The sequence below is a fragment of the Lynx canadensis genome, chromosome A2 (genome assembly GCF_007474595.2).
Source record: "Lynx canadensis isolate LIC74 chromosome A2, mLynCan4.pri.v2, whole genome shotgun sequence".
Taxonomy (NCBI): Eukaryota; Metazoa; Chordata; class Mammalia; order Carnivora; family Felidae; genus Lynx; species Lynx canadensis.
This window is the reverse complement of record NC_044304.2, coordinates 26219049-26240009: the sequence shown is the minus strand read 5'-3', so window position 1 is coordinate 26240009 and position 20961 is coordinate 26219049. Positions and strand designations below refer to the sequence as shown.

Here is a 20961-nt window from a genome sequence, read left to right as displayed (position 1 = left end):
GATGGCATTATCTTATACATAGAAAATCCTAAAGATCACACACACACGCACGCACACACACACACACACACACACCTATTACAACTAATAAATTCAGCAAATTTGTAGGATATGAAATCAGCACTCAAAAATCAGTTGCATTCACTGAGAATGGACAATCTGAAAGGAAATTAAGAAAACCATTCCATTCATAATAGCATCAAGAAGAATAATTAGGAATTAACTTAACCAAGGAGGTTAAAGATTTAAACACTGAAAACTATAAGACATTGCTATAGATAATAAATGAAAAGATGTAAATAAATGAAAAAAAGACAAAAATAAATAAAAAGACATCCTGTATTCATAAACTAGAAGGCTTAATACTGTTAAGGTGTCAGTACCACCTGGAGCAACCTCCAGATCCAAAGCAGTCCCTATCAAAATCCCAACAACAGTGTTTGTAGAATCAGTAAAACCCATCCTAAAATTCATATGGAATCTCAAAGAATCCCAAATAGCAAAAGCAACCTTGAAAAAGAATAACAGGGGTGGCTGTTTGACTCAGTCAGTAGAGCATCCAACTCTTGACCTCAGGGTTGTGAGTTAAAGCTCCACACTGGGCGTGCAGCCTACAAAGAAAAGGAAAGAATAACAAAGGTGAGGACTCAACTTCTGATTTCAAAACTTACTGCAAAACTACATTAATCAAAAACAGTGTGATACAGGCATAAATATAGGCATGGAGATCAAGAAATAGACTAGAAAGCTCAAAAATGAACTCTCCCATATATGATCAAATGATTTTCAACAAGAGTGCCAAAACAGTCAACAAGTAAAGGATAGTCTTTTCAACAAATGATATTGGAATACCATTTGGATATCCACATGGAAAAGAATGAAACTGGACTCCTACTTTACACCACATATAAAAATTAACTCAAAATTTATCAAAGACCTAAACATAAGAGCTAATACTGTAAAACTCTTAGAAAAAAATATAGGAGAAATGCTTCATGGTATTAAATTTAACAATGATTTCTTAGATATGTTACATCAGAAATAAACGGAGACCAACCTTAAAAATTCCCCAAACAGACAAAACCAGTTTAGTCGCACAAAGCTTAATTTAACTTACTTTGCAAGGCTAACTTGATCTGGATCATTTCTTACTTGTGCCCATAAAAATGAAAAGCAAAACCTGAACTCTTTCCTAAGGTTAACGTGAAGTAACCACTGAAAATTGTAACCAATCACTGCAAAGAATAAATTCACTGCTTTCTCACTATATAAAATGCTTTATAACAATATACCCATGAGCCTCATTTCATGCTTTGGTTTGAGTGCTCCCGGTTTACAAATGGTCTTTTTGGTGTGTGCATAGTAAGTTTTTACTAATTACTACTTCAGTGATTAATTGGTGTTACTTGGGCTATTTTGAATCTTTGACATAGGATATAATACCAAAAGTACAGGCAATAAGAGAAAAAATAGATACATTGGACTTCAAAATTAAAAACTTTTATGTAACAAAGGACACTATCAACAGAGTGAGAAGGCAACCCAAGGAATGGGAGAAAATATTTGCAAATCGTATATCTGATAAGGGATTAATATCCAGGATATAATACAGAACTCCTATGACTGGGGCACCTGGCTGGCTGAGTTGGAAGAGCATGCGATTCTTGATCTTGGGGTCATGAGTTTGAACCCCACGTTGGGTGCAGAAATTACTTAAATAAATTTTTAAAAAAGGAACTCCTATAACTCAACAACAACAACAATTCAGTTGAGAAATAGGCAAAAGACTTGAATAGCCATTTCTCTAAGAAAGACATACAGATGGACAACAAACACATGAAAAGATGATCAATATCACTAATCATTAGGGAAATGAAAATAAAAATCATGATGAGATACCACTTCATACAGATGAGGATGGCTATTAGCAATAAGGCAAAAAAATAATAAATGTTGGTGAGAACATGGAGAACCCTTGTGCATTGCCGGTGGGAATATAAACTGGTGTATCTACTATGGAAAACAGAATCGCCATTCCTCAAAACATTAATCATAGAATTAACATATAATCCAGCAACACCACTTCTAGGTATATACCCCAAAGAATTGAAAGCAGGGACGCAAATAGGTATTTGTACACTAATGTTCATAGCGGCATCATTCACAAATCTAAAGGTTGAAAACAACCCAAATGTCCATCACAAGAATGGATAAACAAAATGTGGTACATGCATATAATGGAATATTAGCCTTAGAAAGGAATGAAATTCTGGTACATGCTACAGTATGGATGAGCCTTGAAGACATTATGCTAGCTGAAATCACACACACACACACACACACACACACACACACACACACACACACTGTCTGATTTCACTTACATGAGGTAGAGTAGTCCAATTTATAGGGATAGAATGGTAGTTGCCAGGAGCTAAGGGAAGACGGGAATGGAGAGTTACTGTTTAATGAATACAGAGTTTCCTTTTGGGAAAATGAAAAAGTTTTGGAGATTAACCGCGGTAGCGACTGAACAATACTTAAAATGGTAAATTTTATGTGATGCATATTTTACCACAATAAAAAACAATCTAATTAGAATATGAGCAAAAGACTTGAACAAACATTTTACCAAGGATGGATGGCAAGTAAGCATGTTTAAAGATGTTCAATAATCATTAACCATTAAAGAAATGCAAATTTAAGTCATGAGGGACATTGCTACACATCTATTAGAATGGCTAAAATAGAAAATATGGATAATATCATACACGGGCAAGGATCCAGAGCAACTGGATGTCTCATACCTTGTTGGAGGTAACATAAAATGGTATAGCCACTTTGGAAAAACACTGATACCCTTCTCAGTATTTACCTGAAGAAATGAAAACTAAGGTTTACACAAAAACCTATGAGCCAATGTTCATCGCAGCTTTACTGGTAATAGCTGAAAATGGATACAACACAAAGGTCCTTCAAAGGGGGAATGGATAAACATACAACTACTGGGCAATAAAAGGGTTCAAAATGTTGACACGTGCAACAATTTGAATGGATCTCAAGAGCATTAGTCTGAGTGACAATAGTAACTCCAAGAGTTACATATTGTACAATTCAATGTATAAAACACTCTTGAAGTAACAAATTATAGTCACTGAGAACAGATTACTGGTTGCCAGTGTAGATAGGGGTGGAGGAAGGTGTGACTATGAGGTAACATGAAGAAGCTGCTTTGTGGTGATGGAATAATACTGTATTGTGATAGTGGTGGCAGTTACGTGAATCTGTACATGTGATGCAGTTCTACAGGATTATTATGCTTTCCCCAAGAATGCATATAAAAACTGATGAAAGCTGAATAAAATCTCTACCTGAGTTAACAGCATTGTACCAATGTCGGTTTGGGGAATCTGACAATGTATTATGGTTATACAAGATATCAGGCAAAGATAGGTGAGGGGTACATGGAAACTCTTTCTTGCGAGACTTAGTCTTTCAAAAACAACTGTAAGAAAGAAAAGACGAGGGGCACCTAGCTGGCTCCGTCAGAAGCACACGTGACTCTTGATTTTGAGGTTATGAATTTGAGCCCCACTGTTGGGTGTAAAGATTACTTAAAAAAAAAAAAAAAGGAATAAACTATTGATGCACTTAACATGGATGAATCTCAAAAACATTTTCTGAGCTATAGAAGTCAGACACAACAGTACACTTTGTATAGTTCCCTTTTTTTTTTTTTCAAATTCTAAAAAGGGCAAATTGAGTTATCATGATGTAAATCGAAACTGTGATTGCCTATGGAGTGATGTATGGGGAATGATTGGGAGAAACATGAGGGAACTTTCTGAGGTGGTGGATATGTGCATTTTACTGTTTAAGTTACACCTAAAAAGGTGGGAGGGGGCCCTTTTTAATAAATCTCGCTTGAAATGACCAAAAAAAAAAAAAAAAAAAAAAAAAAAAAAAAAAGGTTGGTCAAGCCCACAGAGACTGAAAGTGTTGGATAAAGGACTTTTAGGACTTTCTGATGACTGACAACCCAAAGTGACTTGAGGACAAAAAGGGATGGTAACAGTAATTACCTGAGAGGGTTCCTGTGAAAATTAAATGAGCTGTACAATTCTTACCATAATGACTGACACACAAGAGGCCGCTTAACGCACCTATGAAAGCTCTCGTTCGCGTCCTACGGGAACAGACAGCGCAGTCCAGGGAAGACCGGGCTCATTCACAAGGGAAAAAGTTCCTACACTAGACTGTGCGCAAGCGTTACTTGGTGCCCTAAGGGTTTCAGTGCCTCAAAGGCTGACCTAACTCTTAAGGTCCCTCCAGCCTTCAGTTATGTTCCTCAGAGTCTGACTTTCGGTCCCGTGCTTCAAGGAGCACCACTTAGGGACGTGTCCCCGACGTGCGGCCAGCATGCCAGCAGCCGCCACTCCGGACGAAGTCGATTGGAGTCAGGCCGCAGAAAGAGCTGTAGAACCACCCCACGCGCCACTTTGGTCCCGCCCTTCGGCCCCTCACCCCAGGGGGGGGATGGGCGGGGCACGCAGGCGCGGCTCCCTGCCATTGGCTAGAGCTGGCGGGGGAGGCGGGGCCTGACAGGACTGCGGCCGCGCTGTGTTGTCATTTGGCGGCGGCTAGAGGACACGGTCAAGATGGCGGCGGTGTCTGGGCTGGTGCGGAGACCCCTTGAACAGGTAGGCAGCGGCACGCGTGCCTCCGCGTGATTCCTGCCCACCTTGTGCCCCCTCTCAGCGTGCTCTCTCTTCCCTCCAGGTCTCCGGGCTGCTGAGGAGGCGCTTCCACCGAACGGCGCCGGCGTCGCTGCAGGTAAGTCGCCTGGACGCTAGCCGGGGGAGGGAGGGGGTCCCTCAGTCCCGGGGAGGAGACCGGGGACGCGCCTGCGCTGTGCAGAGAGGGGGGCGGCAGCGGGCCCTATGGTCTGCGGGTTCCCACGTCCTGCGTGGGACTCGTGGTTCCCGTTTTGTGACCCATCGCCAAGCACACCAGCATGTCACCCCCTCCAGGCTCATTGGAATCTGTGGGCGACCTGAGTAAACTAGACGCTTCTTCCCTCATCCCCCTTTAAAATGTTTTATTGTAATAAAATATACGTAACCAAATTTACCATCTTAAAGTGTATGTTCAGCGGCACTAAGTTCATTTACTATGTTGTGAGACCATCACCACCATCCGTGTTTAGAACTTTATCATCCTCACAAACAGACACTCTTTACCCCCTTAAACACTAACTTCTCATTTCCCCCTAGCTCCTGGTAACCTCTATTGCACTTTCTGTGTCTGTGAATTTATCTATTTTTGGTACCTCCTGTAAGGAGAATCATACAATGGTTGTCCTTTTATGACTGGCTTATTTCACTTAGCATGATGTTTTCAAGGTTCATCCATGTTGTAGCATGTGTCAGAATTTCATTCCTTTTTTAAGGCTGAATAATATTCCATCTTATGCATATACCACCTCTTATTTATCCATGCATCTTTTGATGGACATGTGGGTATTTTCACATGTGATTGTGAAATATGGATTTGTAAATGGTGCTGCTAAGAACATTGGTGTGCAAGTATCTCAGTCCCTGCTTTTTTTTTTTTTTTCTTTTGAGCATATTTAGAAGTGAAATTGTTGGATCATTCCTCTTTGAGGAATTCCCCACCCCCCCCCCTTTTTTTTACTAGAGGATTCTACCAAGCTGTTTAGTAAAATAACTTGTAGATTTTGAAGGTAGTGCCTGGCACGTGGTAAGTGCTCAAAACATAGTTTTATTTAGGCTTCCTTAATAGTTCTCTGCCCTACACTATACCAAATGTGGAAATAAAACAACCCAGTATATTTTCTACTTAGGAAACTACCCATGAGCTGGTCTGGCCAGTAAACAGATTTTTAGAATTTTTTTAACTTTTATTTAAAAAATTTTTTTTCATGTTTATTTTTGAGAGAGGCGGGCGGGGATGGGCAGAAAGAGAGAAAGGGAGACACAGATCCGAAGCAGGCTCCATGCTCTGAGCTGTCAGCAGAGAGCCTGACGTGGGACTCGAACTCACAAACCACAAGATCGTGACCTGAGCTGGAGTTGGATACTTCACTTACTGAGCCACCCACACACCCCAAGAATTTTTTGAACTTTTAAAGAGAAGCCTGTTCTAGTGATAGTTTTTATATTCTCTGCTGTATGCAGCCTAGGTAATTATAAGAGAATCTGAGTCGTATCCAAAATGATCCTATAGTTTATTAACTGTTTTTCCCATCCCTGTGACAGGTGACAGTTCGTGAAGCTATAAACCAAGGTATGGATGAGGAGCTGGAAAGAGATGAGAAGGTATTTCTGCTTGGGGAAGAAGTTGCCCAGTATGATGGGGCATATAAGGTAATCAAGATACCTGAAATCAATATGAATTAAGGTAGCCATTTGCCCCCAGATACACTTAAAAGTAATGAAATCAATGTGTAATTTTAGGTTAGTCGAGGCCTGTGGAAGAAATACGGAGATAAGAGGATCATAGACACTCCCATATCTGAGGTAAGGCTTCCATCAGGAAGCAGACCTTTCAGGGTGTGTCTGTTCACGTGTACACTGTTCTAATTTTTATGGATTTTCACTTGTGTTTGTGTTTTACTTATAGATGGGCTTTGCTGGAATTGCCGTGGGTGCGGCCATGGTATGTAATCCTCTTTATGAATCTCATCCAAAGAAATTTCTTTTCATGTGACCTTTTGAAAACATTGTTTGAATTTTGGAGTGATTGCCACTCTTTACTGCTGTTTCTCATTTTTTTTAAGATCTTTGTTTTTGATTTGACAGGCTGGGTTGAGGCCCATTTGTGAATTTATGACCTTCAATTTCTCTATGCAAGCCATTGACCAGGTTATAAACTCAGCTGCCAAGACCTACTACATGTCAGGGGGCTTTCAGTCTGTGCCCATAGTCTTCAGGGGGCCCAATGGCGCCTCAGCAGGCGTGGCTGCCCAGCACTCACAGTGCTTTGCTGCCTGGTATGGGCACTGCCCAGGCTTAAAGGTGGTCAGCCCCTGGAATTCAGAGGATGCAAAAGGACTTATTAAATCAGCCATTCGGGATAACAACCCAGGTTAGTAGAGTGACCCTTGGGTCTCTTTTGATCATTAAAGAACTAAATTGAAATCTTTGCCTGGAAGGAACCCTTATAGGCTTCTAGTTAGGCTTAGATCATATAAAATGTTAATGATTTAGAGAGACAATAAACACAGTTTAAAAGTTGTTTTATTTTTGTTTTCCTACTATAAGGGATCCTGTTAGGTACCTACAACACTGGTTTAATTGCAACAGGTAAAATTAGGATTGGCCAGACTGTAAATGCCAGTACCTAAACCATCCATTCAGGGCTACTGGACATGACAGATATGAGGCCTCCTAATCAGCACAGTGTTAGTGTTGAAAATACATTTAGTCACGTAGTTACTTTTGTTAAATATCTGTATTTTGCATGGTGCCTGGAGGCTCAATGAATTGAGTGGTTGAGTGTCCAGCTCTTGATTTCAGCTCAGGTCATGATCGCACAGTCATGAGATTGAGCCCTGAGTCAGGCTCTGTGCTGAGTGTGGAGCTGCTTAAGATTCTCTCCCTCCATGGGGCACCTGGGTGGCTCTTTCAGTTAAGCGTCCAATTCTTGATTTTGGCTCAGGTCATGATCTCATGGTTCACGGGATCGAGCCCCGCATTGGGCTTTGCACTGATAGTGTGGAGCCTGCTTGGGATCCTCTCCTCTCTCTGCCCCTACCCTAGTGACACATGCTCTCTCTCTCAAAATAAACTTAAAAAAATTTTTTTTTTCTCTCCCTCCCATTTCCTCTGTCTCTCCCTTCTTGTGCTTACTTTCATTCTCTCTTTCTCTCTTCTTTTTTTTTTTTTGTATTTTGCAGTGGTGGTGCTAGAGAATGAACTGATGTATGGAGTTCCTTTTGAATTTCCCTCAGAAGCTCAATCAAAAGATTTTCTGATTCCCATTGGAAAAGCCAAAATAGAAAGGCAAGGTAAGAGAACTTAGTACATTTAAACATTATTTGTAATTCAGCCACTCTACTTATGTTGGTCAGATTCGGTCTTAAGTTATTGCTTTTTACTTTGATCAGGAAATTACAGGATGAGTTCAAGTTAAGAATGTGTCATGAGTTGCTCATACGCTTGTGCTTTCCTAAATCTCAGCCCAGTAGATTTGTATTTCATCTTTAGGGAGGCCGCCACATTCCTCATCCCACCGGAATGGAGTGGAGCTGAAGATTTTACACGTGAACAAGAGCTGCAGTGGCCGCAGAGCAGTACGGCAGCTTTCGTGCCAACGCGCCTCTGATCTGTGACCGCTCTGTTTCAGGGACACACATAACTGTAGTTTCCCATTCAAGACCCGTGGGCCACTGCTTAGAAGCTGCAACGGTGCTATCCAAAGAAGGAATTGAATGTGAGGTATATGGACATTCATTTATTCTTAAAGAATCAGAAAGTTTCCTTTTAGTTTTAAGTTAACCTGCTACAGAATTCCAACTCCCCTAAGTGTAAAACTCTTGGTTTGTCACTCAGTTCTGCCTCTGCGTGAAGCTGGGAACCCGCTTGCTTTTCAGATATCTAGCTTTTTACCACATAGGTTGGATCTTTTAGAAGAGTACCTGCTTTCTCAAGTGGGGAGCCAGCGTTGGAGCTGGAGGTTGGGAGAAGGGGAAACTTAGAAATCGGTGTCTTACCCTTTCACATCCAGGACCTACCACTTGCTAGTTCTACTTGAACAAGATACATACTCTGAATCTCAGCCCTGTCAGCGGTAAACTGAGGAGAGCATATTTACTGTCCCATCAGGGTGGTTGTGAGAATCACACTTAGTGTGGCGCCTGGCACATGGTGAGCAGTCAGTTGTTAGTTATTAGTTGTTTTGATGAGAAGGAAGTTAAAGTCCAGGAGGATAAGTGAATTTTTTTTTTTTTAAGTTTATTTTGTGAGAGAGGGAGAGAGAGGGGTAGGGGCAGAGAGAGAGAATCCCAAACAGGCTCTGCGTGGTCAGCGGTGGCCTGATGCGGGGCTCGAACTCACAAACTGTGAGATCATGACCTGAACTGAAATCAAGAGTCGGAGGTTTAACCCAGGCACCCTGAGGGTAAGTGAATTCTTAAGTTAACAGGGCTCCTTGTGGTAGAAAGACTTTTGTTTTAATTACAATTTATTTTTTACCATTTTGTTCTTGAATAGGCAGATTAGATTTTCCTAGACCCCGAGATTAACAGGAAACCAAACAGGGAGTGCCATTATGGGAGTGAGACTATCTGTGGCGCAGTGGCTCCATAAGGCGTATCTTTGTTTAGGTGATAAATATGCGAACCATCAGACCAATGGACATTGAAACAATAGAAGCCAGTGTCATGAAGACCAATCATCTCATAACTGTGGAAGGAGGCTGGCCACAGTTTGGAGTAGGAGCTGAAATTTGTGCCAGGATCATGGAAGGTACTTACTTCAGAGAAACTGGTTCTAGAATGATTCAGCTGTTGACTAAAATAGTCAGGTGTGTACCTGGATACTGGATAGAGATCAGAGGCTAGGGGTGACCAAATGCCTCAACTTTCACCTTGTCACCTTGGCATTTTTCCTTTGGGTGAATGTTTAAAAAAACAAAGCCAGAAACAATCCCCGTAATTAGTATTCCTTTAGATTTTCTCTTCTTTGGAGAGCCACACTTCCTGTGCGAAGGTGTTGGTCCTCAGTGGCTTTTCTTGCCTCTCTCAGTTGAGCGTCCTTCTCTCCTAGGCCCTGCATTCAATTTCCTGGATGCTCCTGCAGTTCGTGTCACTGGTGCTGATGTCCCTATGCCTTATGCAAAGATTCTAGAAGACAACTCGGTACCTCAGGTTAAAGACATCATATTTGCAATAAAGAAAACATTAAATATCTAGTTTGGACTTGAATTTCAAGTCATTGGGATTTACTAAAGTACGTCCTGATACTTCACCTGGATTATACTGTAAGACCTTATGATTCATAAAGTTATGTCTAAAGCAACAACACAGATGTTTTTGTACTTGGAATAAGTTTAAATGTGCTTGTATGTGGAAAAACTCTTCTCTCCCACCCTAGACTCCAGGGTGTTTTTTTGTGTGTATGTTACAATTACCATGGTCTTTGAATAAGGCTGATGTAAAATTTTACCCTCTCACAAAGACAACGTATGAATGTGGCAGAGTTCTGCTGAAAGATGTATCCAAAAATGGCAACTTATATGTAAAAATAAAGGCATATTATGTACATTTGCTGTTAGGTTGTTTTGATAAGGAATAGAGGAATTCCTATGACTAATTATATTTTTATATTCTTGAAGTAATAAATGTGGGATGGGAAGAGTCTTAAAATTCTGGTAAAAAATTAGCGATTCTAATCACCTAAACTGCTGTCACACTTGCAACAGGAACTTGTCCACAGACCCTTCAAATGTCCAATTCTATTAGGGTTCCCATCAAAATTAAACCAAAATTCCTGTCAGGTATTCTTCCCATGGCCAAAAACCAGACATTTGCCATTTGCTGTCCTCTTTAGAAGTTGAGACAGAAAAGACAGGTTTAAGTTAGTTCTAGAAACATAGAAGTGGTGTCTAATTTAGATAGCAAGGCAGGATTGTTAGCTTTTAGTAATTAAGAGGGAAAATAGCACACAAAAGAAACACATAGGATAGGTGGGAAAGAAACTAGAAATACTGTGTGGATGTATGTTTCTAAAAGCTCCCACAAAAAATTCCCACTTACAATATCTAGCCAAGCTATAGACAACACATTTTCTTGACATAGTTTATTTTAATAAAAAATACAGCTGAACATTTGTCACAGATTAAATGAAACTATACACAATGACATTCTCTCTGCATAGTAACCAACACTGATGTGTGTATTTGAATTTTTAAATGGATTACTTATAATCCTTTAAAGTGCAATTTATTTAAGGGTTTAAGCAAATTGTAGGATAAAGGATCTAATGAGTAACGTTAAAAAAATGATATATTTGGACAAATCTTTCAAAAATCAGAACTGATTTCTATGGATGCCAAATTTACTTTTGTTGTAATAGTAACCCCCTCCCCCAAACCACAAACTTAACTTTATTGCTGAGGATTAAGAAGGTCCTCTAATTGGCAAGAGCTTTTCCTGATGTTAACATCTGTCTCAATACACTCAAACTCAAAGGAACCGTGAGTCTAGAGTGGTTGCCTTAGCAGCCCTGAGTTCTGTAACCACAGCAGTATTCCTGTTAGAACCTAGAGAATGTTATGGACTTGGCCCCGTCTATTTGAGTGGAAAATGAACTCAGTTGCTTCTCTGACTCCATGACGTAACTATGCTGTGGACTACGGTGTTAATGTCTAAGAGGAAATAAAGTAGCAAGAATGGGAATTAATCTAAGAAATAACCAGAAAATGCTTTATATAGAGAAATGAACTATGAGGGGAACATTTCTGGGAGTGTCTGATGGGATGGGAGGGATCGCAACACAAAGGTCATTCACTGCTGGGAGTGAATATTGTCATTGTTTTTCTGTCCATTTCCTTAAGTTGGTGCAAATGTTGACTCCAATATGCTGCTGCCCCCAAAAGATGCCCATTAGAGGATGAACAAGACTCCTTTAAAATGGTAATAAAGGAGCGAATTATTTCTTAAGGCAGAAACGCCAGCCTGACTTTATTCTACTTGGATATTTCCCTCTTGAGAAGCCTCTTAGATGAGCATCTGCAAAACAGTATGTGGCTTTACTGGCTCAGCAATTGTTCATCCGGAAAAAGAGTGCTGTAGGGGCTGGAGGTGGGAGGAAAAAACAAAGAACTTTTCCCTCCAAGTGTAAACACGAATCTTCAGCCGATCTTAGGAGCACTGTGATCACAGGTTTCGGCTTTCCTCAAAGTTCCCTTTTGGAAATTCTGGATGGAGCTGAGTAAGGCCCCTCGGCTCACACCATTCACAGCCTGGGGCGGAAGCTGTGTAGGCGCCTCTGTGCTCGCAGGAAGCAAGGGAGCTGCTGGTGGCGGAGGCGGAGGCGGTGGAGGTAATGTGGACATCCCTACGGAGGAAAGAACGCGCAGTCAGTATCCTCTCCAAACACCCTGCACACAGGCTCCTGCTCGGTCCTGGGTGCAACGAGCTTTGAGGAGACTGCAAATGTTTCTCCCTCAGAGGGACCAAGATTACCCAGTGCTGTATGTTTTTTTTCAAATACTGAACAAGGAAGCTACAAGCATCAAAGGGGAAGTAATTAAAGGTTGCCGTTTCTCCCAGTAATAGTCATGTGGGAAAAAACTGAACAAATATCACAGATTACACGAAACTCTGCAGAGTGACATTTTCTCTGGGTATATGAGGCTCTAACTCCATTTCCAAATTCTAGCAATGGTCCCAAGAGAAAAGCTCCATTAGCTACTTTAGCCAGGTCCTGGGCAGCACCACCTCTGAGCTAGCAAGTAAAGATAGACATTTGTATGCACAGAGTTGGGCTACCTGAGTAACAGTGACTAATAAAGGATGAACATTTCTTTAGCTGCGCCAGCACACACAATATTTGAAGGATGTGATTTAATGTAAAATGACAAACTGGATTCTCGGCAAGGAGGGGCTGAGTTATGGGCTCCCCGGGGCCATCTGTCTCCAATAGTCATTTCCTATTAGGCTGCATTAAAGAAATACAACATGCGAGTAACCGTTAACAGTGAAGCAGGGGGCAGCAGGCTCTCTCCCTGGCAATGGTATTCTCAGGGAGGCATCTTCCTCAGCGCCCTTCCTTCCACTGTGGCCTAACCCAGGGCCAGGACGGAGCTGCACTTACCCTACATCTTTGCTGAAGCAGCAGGAAAGACTCTACCCTAGTGGGCAAGGAGAAGGAAACTGGAAGCGTATCTGAAACTTCCCCTTAGCTTCCAAGCATGTGAACATTTGGCAGTTTAATTTTATAGTTCTGAATCAATGAATGAATTATTCTCCTAGGACAAAATAAAAACGGAGTACAGCCAAAGACCTTCCTTAAAGCACTTGCTTGTGCCACAGAGTTGGTTGCCCATTTCCTGTGACCCTTGCAGCTCTCGGTAACTCCACTATCTTTTTCTGGCCTTACCCTCAGCCCCTCCTAGGGCTACACCAGCCAGACATTCTGGTAGGTAGTTTTCCCCCCTAAGCTGCTACTGAGCTGTGATGGTAAATAAATATACCAACTGCCACTTGAATTTATATGGGTGAGTGTTTCAGGATCACCAATAAAATACTTGGGTAAGAGCATCCTTTTTATCAAATGTGACACATAACAGTTAAAGTCTTGTATTTCATAGAAAACCACTTACCTTCCTTACATCTTTTGCCCAAACCTAAGGCAGCTGAAATTAAAAGAATCACACAGATACACACATTCATGCTCTGCAATCTTAGAATTCTCAAATAATGGAAATACAGCAATACAAATAAATATTAAATACAGACAAATGAACAAAATGTAATTCTCCTTGGTTCCATACAGTAACAACTAATGAATGAAGTTCTATTATGTGCTCTGCCACGGTGGATTGTGGACAAATGTTCCCAGCTTTATGTTACCAGGCTACAAAGATAAAAAGGACTTTAAACGCACAAATGATTGCTGAGGTGAGAAGAGCAGCGATGGTGTGTGACAGAAGCATTCCTCTGAAGGGGGTTTTTGGATAGTGGCCGATGAAATACCAGGAGGAGAGGAAATGGTCTCTGAAGGCTCTTGGAACTCAACTGCAGCACCGAGAGAGCCTGGAGGAGTCAGCGCGCAACAGTAACCCCCAGCACTACCCAATGACCGGCAAAGGGCGGCAGAATCTGGACTTGACATTCAGGGCCTGATGTCAAGGAGCTCCAGGGTTTCTGCCTGCCAGCTTTGTGCTTTGACCCTGGAGAAGAGTCACTGCAGGTTACAAGAAAGAAGGCAGGCTCTGGGCTGCGACAGCACTTGAGTTCTTTCTGATAAAGGCATAGAGCTGGCCATCCAGAGACCAGTTACCCCTCTAGCCCAGGATTCTGGGAGGCTAGAGGCAGGCCTCAGCAGCTGGACTTGGATATGGGTTGCCTCTTGGCACAGAACAAATCTGCCTGGTCTTCACAAGGAGCCAACCCTTGACTTTGGTTTCATCACCAGGCACTCAAAGTTAAAAGTGCAAATTCACTATCCCAGAGTTTGGGAGTTGCAGGTGATGTTCAGTACATGGATCTTCATGTTCCAAGTAAAGACTGAGATTGTTAGGACTTTAAATGAATCTCTCAGAATATGTAGGCAGCATAAATAAATACATAGTCCCAAGTGCCACAGAGTAACCCATGCTTGTAAAGCAAATGACCTACTCATCCAATGGTAAAGAGCAGGGTCATGGAGGGCCGGACCAATCCCAAAGGGCCTAATGTCCCACGAGGCCCACTTTTCCTCACTGGGCCTGCAACAACCAGGGCAGATCTTGACGTGTACTATCAGGGCAACGCCAGACCTCAACTTGCCAGATCAGAACACTCTGGAAGTGGGGAGGAGGTCTGGGAGTCAGAAGGCCAACGCTGGAGGAAGCAGGAACACAGACCAGGGACTCAGTCTCTGACTGTAAGCCCTACCATGGTTTTTGGCTTTTTCTTTTTGCCTTCTCTATAGTTCACAAGCTTCCTTTAAAGGTTTGTTGGGGCTTAAGCTATAATACATTCTAACAATTAGCAGTATTAATAAGGGCCAAATTCAGAGTTGGCTATTTGGCCTGTGGCAAACCTGGAAACAACTGCCTAATGCCTGAATGCCACTGACTCCTCAGGTGCGAACAAGCTCTCCCCACCACGGGTTTTCTGATAGCCCTTGTCCCCAGGCCATAGACAAGACCAGGCAGATTCCATGTTGGATTGGTTGCTAACTGAATTCACCAAGCTTTGAAAAATACTGGCCTGCAAAAACCCAGAATGAGGGATGCTCCAAAACAGCTGATCTATAATTATATCCAGTTCTCTCCCACCTTACCTACTCTTGGGCAAAAAGACCAAAAATCAACTACTCTATCCTCCCCAGAATCCTATCCACCAAACTAATGGGAACCCGGCAATCCAGCAGAGGCCCTGGAACAGGCCATGGACCGTTGCAGGAAGAGCATATGTTAGGCCCAGAAAAGAATGTCTTGCCAGAAACATCCTCACCAGCCTCGTGGGAAGGATATCTGGGGATCCCCTTTCTTTGGGGTCAGTTTTAGCAGTGGGCAGTCTACAGGTCTTGGTAGGTCTGCATTCCTTTGTGATCCACGAATAGAAGTGGGGAGGCCACATGGCCACCAGACCAACACCACAGCTGCTGGCTACCCTCGAGAGAGAACAGACAGCAGTGACCCCCTGGAAGCAGGCAGCCCCCAGCTCTTGGCAGCTGCCTTTGTCTTCTGCCTCAGATAGATGAGGAGGCTGCACTCGTGTCTCAACTCAAGAATTATTAGGGATGCTTAAAAAAGAACTTTTCCCTACTGCCAGTTATAAAAGCCAGTGAGTTGTCTTCCTGTAACCAAGAACTCAACCAGCTAACACTCTTTCCCTTCATCAGAGTGATAAGGAACCGATATTTTTGCTGCACAAGGACTTTGGGACCCTGCTTTGTGAAATTAAAATATGCCAAAACGCCATGCAGTTGATTTTTAGGTTTTAGGGCTGTGTTTTAAAACTACCATCAGAGGGGAAATGAAGATTTTGAAGGTCAGGGTGAAAATGAAATGAATAATGAAGTCACTTGGGTGCTTTTTAAAGATGCTGCATTTCATTTAAATGTTCAGAGAAGGAAATCATCTCAAATCTGCTTTCCCATTTGTTCATCACTTCAGTGATCTAGATACATTGGGTCCCATTTCATATCCAGAAACAGAGCATCTTTAAAGTTAGAGAAATCAGTATAGCTTACTTTACCGAAAATTCACGTTCAAAATGGTGCATGCTCTACTGAAAACAGCAAAGACAGAGACAGAGACAGAGAGAGAGAGGGAGAGAGAGGGGGACACAAGTCATTATTCAGCTTTTAGTGTCATTTAATCAAATAGTAAGAGACAGTAAAATATTAGTTTGAATCACATGCTTATTATTCTCACTGCCAAACTAGGCTATATTTAACTGCAAAACGCACTGGTTCGTAAGCATGATTGTGACTTTTTTAGAACATGGCAAACATGCTAATAGAGCAACCAGGGAGTCATTTTCCTCTTCATACTCTTTGTTCTGTTTTTCTGAGCCACTTAGGTGCTGTTTTTGTTTACAACACTCACTTCAGAAGACCTGTGAAGGTTCTACCCCGCCTGAAAAGTGGAATGGGTACTGGAAATGCAATTAGTTCTATTGCTAAATAAGGACAGTCTACCAAGAAGTCTACCACTTTCTTCCAATCAAGCCTTCCATAGTCTAAAACGGAGACCTGTCTTTTTAAAGTTGGGAGGAGCAGGAGCACAGGGCAGGTCTAAGGCAAGCTCCAGGCCAGGGATGAGAGGCCCCTCCCCGAAGGCAGCTGGGCTCTACAGGCTGAACTGGTCAGTGAGTGGCATTTGCTTACTTTAGGCCATGAAACCATTAAAAAGAAAAAAAGCAAGGCAAACGTTCTTGTCTTCCTTTTGACTGACTGGATTCCTGGCGAAATGTGAAGGATAATGCCTTCCCTGACAGGGAATCCCAGAGTTCCTGATGAACCAATGTGCCCTACTGTCCAGAGGAAAATCCCTTTGTCTGTGGAGGGGCTGAGAAATGAGGCCCATGAGGGGCTGGGCAGACTGACCACTCACGTGGGACAGCTCTGGGAGGACGCCAGGGATACTGTCCTGTGCCACTTCCACCCGAACCAGCCCACAGCTCAAGGGAGGAGCTTACACGCTTGGGCTGGGAAGTGGGGGAGGGAGACTAAGAGGGCGGGAGAGCAGAGCCAATACACTCTTCAGAGAAACGCTGCAGGCAGAGCTGTTCATCCCAAAGATGGGAACTGCTTTGTGTATGTGTAGGTCTTTAGAAAAGGGGGCAATTCGTGGGGTGCCTGGGTGGCTCAGTCAGTTAAGCATCCGACTTCGGCTCAGGTCATCATCTCACGCCTTGTGGGTTTGAGCCCTGCATCAGGCTCTGTGCCGACAGCTCGGAGCCTGGAGCCTGTTTCAGATTCTGTGTCTCCCTCTCTCTCTCTGCCCCTCCCCCACTCGCGCTCTGTCTCCATCTCAAAAATAAATAAACATTTAAAAAATTAAAAAAAAAAAAAGAAAGAAAAGAAAAGGGGGCAATTCTTATGGCCAGAGACATGGATTCTGAGCCTAGATTGGGTTTCAGACTTTAACCTGGCTAGACAAATTCTGGAAACTCCAACATTCTCAATAAATACATTTTTTGTGTGTGTGCCTCATTTATTCTTAACCATCCTTCCTATTATTTAAGCTTCTGGTCACTTTGTGCCCATAAGGCTCTGTTTTCCCTCCTCCAGATCTCCAGATATGAAACTTCTCTCTCTCCACTCTTTCTTACACACCGAGTTTTCTATAAATTGCCAGCTCTCTCCTCAAAATTATTACTTTAAATTATAAGCTGCAAGCATGAAGGGCTAGAATTCTCTTGCAGGGCATTTATAGCTTATGCTTGGTAGTACTTCACTGCTTATAAAGCTTTGTTTTTGCACGTTACCTAATACAGATTAGGAATTCCTTTAAAAGACAGCTTCAAAGAATGGAAATTACTTGTCCAAGGTCACAGCTGGGAAGTGGCAGACCCACAGCCAGGGTTTTCCGACTCCACTTTCAGGGTTCTTTTCCTGCCACTGGTCAATATTTAACAGCAACCTGCAGTGCACCCAAGGGAACAGGCACCTGATGAAGATTGGTAGGGGTAAAAGAGCAAAGACAGAAGCAAGTTTGGATCCTGGCTCTAGCACCCCCCGCTTGTGTGACCTTGGTCAAAGTCTGTCACCTCACTAGAGCCTCTGCTTCGGTGTCTTTAAAATGGAGCTATAGTAGAAACTACTCTCATTGGATAGGAAGGTATTCATAAGGATTAAAACAACGACTGTAAATCACTTAGAACAGTGCCTAGCACAAAATAAGTGCCTACAATATGTTAGATACAATTATTAAAAACAACAATAATGTAGAGTCTCCTGCTTTACTTAGCTTTCCCAAACCCGGTGTGTATGGAGATTTGGATCTTCTAAACCACTCATTTCTATGAATACAGAGTGTAAACACGAGTTGGTGATATTTACCATGAAAAAAGTCAGGATAAAGAATTTTAAAGCTCTTGAAAGAGTGACTGTCCAGAGGTAGGGAGCATAACCTTTAGCAGAAAAGAAAGGAATGTTCTCACCGAAAATATAAGGATCCAACACAAGAGTTTTAGAGAATCCCACCCCTCCCAATGGAATCACCACCAAACTCAGGGACATATTTATCCCTCAAGAGGCTCCATGGCAGGCAGGTGCAGTAAGAAATGGGAGAGGCCCCATACTTACGCAATTGGAAAGAGCTCATGAGGGTGACACTCCTTCGCTTAGAAACATCTGTCACTTCTGCTCCATACTAAAAGTAACAGGGCTTAAGAATACCCTAAGCTGTCATGTATGTGCTTAAAACTGATACTTTCAGGAAGGAAGGCAATGCGGTCAAACTGAACTTGCCTACGCTGACCTATTGTTGAGCACACAGGGCCCCCAGTAGATTTACACTATGCTTGATTAGAAGGGACCGTGAGATGGTCTCCTCTTAATTCCCACATTTTTTGCCTTTGACAGATGAGGTAAACAATACCTAGACATGGAAAATGACTCATCCAAGGCGTCCCAGTAAGGAACAGTGTACCGAGGGATTACTATACACCCAGTGCTGTTCTAACCCCACACCCAGGAAATGCTCTGGAACTTTGTAATAACTCCCATAGGCAGGCACTGTCATTATCCTCACTGACACATGGGAACACCTGAAGCGCAGGGAGGCCAACAGTCTGGTTCAAGGTCCCAGAACTAGCAAGTGTTCGCCCTTGAGTTTAGGTTCCCCGGCCTGAGGTGTAGTTCCTTCCCAAGGGGCTCCCAGATTGTGTTTTTGAGATGCTACCTTGAGCAAGAATACTTTTTTTAATACTAGCCCTTGAAAGTGAAGATTTTTCCTTCCTTTCTTGAGAAAATTGCATTTGATCATAAAGCTAGAAGACCTATCCTTGACTTGGTTCCCAGGTAAGCATGCCATTTTTTTTTTAACCATTACCTTAGCCTAGAAGTAAAGCCATATAGATTAGAGCAAATGTGATTCCAGCAACAAGATAGACAGTGCAGAGAGGCAACGAGAAAGATGAGCCCACTGGAGAAGCCTGGCCTCCTGTCCTGGAAGGAGGGGCCAGTCTAAGCAGGGGGCTGACCAGCCAGAAGATGCCACCCTAGGCTGGGAGTCTGCTCTGTCCCAGCAGAGGCCCTGAAGGCAGAGCAAGCCCAAGCAAATCCAGCAACAAGGATTTACGGAGCATCAGCCATGGGCACAGCTGCATGAAGCTACTACGTGTTTGTGGCTCCCTCGTGCCTCACACAGCACAGAAGCTTGGGACGCTGCTTGCTGGAGGACTAGATTTTCGGGGGGAGATTCTCTATTGAAGGAGGGTAAATATTGGGAGAAAAAAAAAGAAAATTACCATGGCTGGACCTCAAGGAAAGCATTTGCTTAATTATGTCTATCATTTTGGAGCTCTTGAGAGGCTCTAGAAATGCGACTCCACATGAGCTAGGTCCCTGTCTATTCGTCCCTGTAAGCCAGGGCCAGCCACAGTGCCCAGCACATTTCAGCCTCTCACTAAATGCATCATAAATAATGAATAAATTCATTGTTCAAGGCCAGAAATGCTGGGTTGACAGGCAAAGGCTAGTTCTCATTTTTAAGAGATGCATTACAATAAGTGCCCAGCAGAGGTCAGAGTACAGTCTTTAGGGCTGAGTTGCTAATTTCATCAACAAAACGTTAAAGGAGATAAAGGAAAGAAGGAGCCAGTGTTTGCTGGGAACTTATCACTTGTGCCAGGCTTTGTGCTTGGGGCCTCACATATTTTTCCCTCTCGATCCTCACAACTCCCTTTCAGAATAGGTATGATCAAAATTCACAGTAACGCCCCCTACCACTCCCACTCACCTCAAAGTTTTTCCAACATTGACTCTCATTACCAAAAATTCCCCCTTTTTCTTCTCTCCTTCTGAAAATTCCCTCATCTCATGCAAACCTGCTACAGTATGAGATAGCTCCCATTCAAAACACAGGTAAATCAGAGGATTCATGAAAAAAAAAAATCCATATAGATGGAGAATTCCCTGAGGCATTTAAAAATGAGAACTGGCAGTTAACTTCCCAGGACTATACCTAATGCATACAGTAGATGTTCAATATGATTAAAGAGACACCTTATATGTTAAAGGGTTTATGGGTTCTCACTATTCATTCTCTCCAATTTTCTTCAAATGTCTAAGGGGTATGTAATTAATCCTTTCTTCCAGAAAATGGTTCAACATGATCTGGGCAGTGGAGCTCCAGAAATTTCTGACCAGCCTATACAACTCACCCCTACACAAGACGGAAAAGACGAGATTCTCCCTTGATCAATATTTGGGGGCTTTCTTGTAAAATCTGCTGACAAAGTCAGCCAGGGAAAAGAATGATCATTCCCACGAGCCAGGTACTTGGCTCCTCAAAACGGGTCCTGGCCCAGAGCATTCCCCAGCAAACCACCAGTAACCATCCTCGGTCAGCAAGAGGAGAGACCCACCAGCCAGAAGTAAGCTGAGTAAGAAGTTTGTACACTCTTATAGCAGAAGTTTGTAAACTATTCCCTTTATGCTTGCTTGTCATTTTCCTAAGAAGGTCAATTAGAAGTATTTGAGAGCAGATGGGTAATGCTCTTGATAGCTCCTGGGTGCTGCCTTAATCCTTGATGAACATGGAACTGTCAGC

The 20961-nt window shown here is 42.6% G+C and overlaps 2 protein-coding genes across 2 annotated transcripts in view; one reads left to right on the top strand and one right to left on the bottom strand.

Moving 5' to 3' along the window:
- The first annotated feature begins 4621 nt into the window (after positions 1-4621).
- On the top strand, positions 4622-10285 carry PDHB (pyruvate dehydrogenase E1 subunit beta). Its single transcript, XM_030307105.1, has 10 exons — positions 4622-4700; positions 4780-4833; positions 6279-6386; positions 6477-6539; positions 6643-6678; positions 6822-7107; positions 7919-8029; positions 8368-8459; positions 9347-9488; positions 9789-10285. The coding sequence occupies exons 1-10, from the start codon at positions 4659-4661 to the stop codon at positions 9932-9934; spliced, it is 1080 nt and encodes a 359-aa protein (XP_030162965.1). The 5' UTR covers positions 4622-4658; the 3' UTR covers positions 9935-10285.
- Positions 10286-10805: 520 nt separating this feature from the next.
- PXK (PX domain containing serine/threonine kinase like) overlaps positions 10806-20961 on the bottom strand; it is a 74852-nt gene continuing 64696 nt past the window's right edge. The window contains 1 exon segment of the mRNA XM_030307106.1: positions 10806-12080. Within this exon segment, the coding sequence (XP_030162966.1) occupies positions 11875-12080 (206 nt within the window). The 3' untranslated portion in view covers positions 10806-11874.

Coding starts and splice junctions, on each gene's coding strand:
- PDHB (XM_030307105.1), top strand. CDS start 4,659: ATGGCGGCGGTGTCTGGGCTGGTGCGGAGACCCCTTGAACAG. Junction 7,108..7,918: donor CATTCGGGATAACAACCCAG/GTTAGTAGAGTG, acceptor TGTATTTTGCAG/TGGTGGTGCTAGAGAATGAA. Junction 8,460..9,346: donor AAGAAGGAATTGAATGTGAG/GTATATGGACAT, acceptor ATCTTTGTTTAG/GTGATAAATATGCGAACCAT.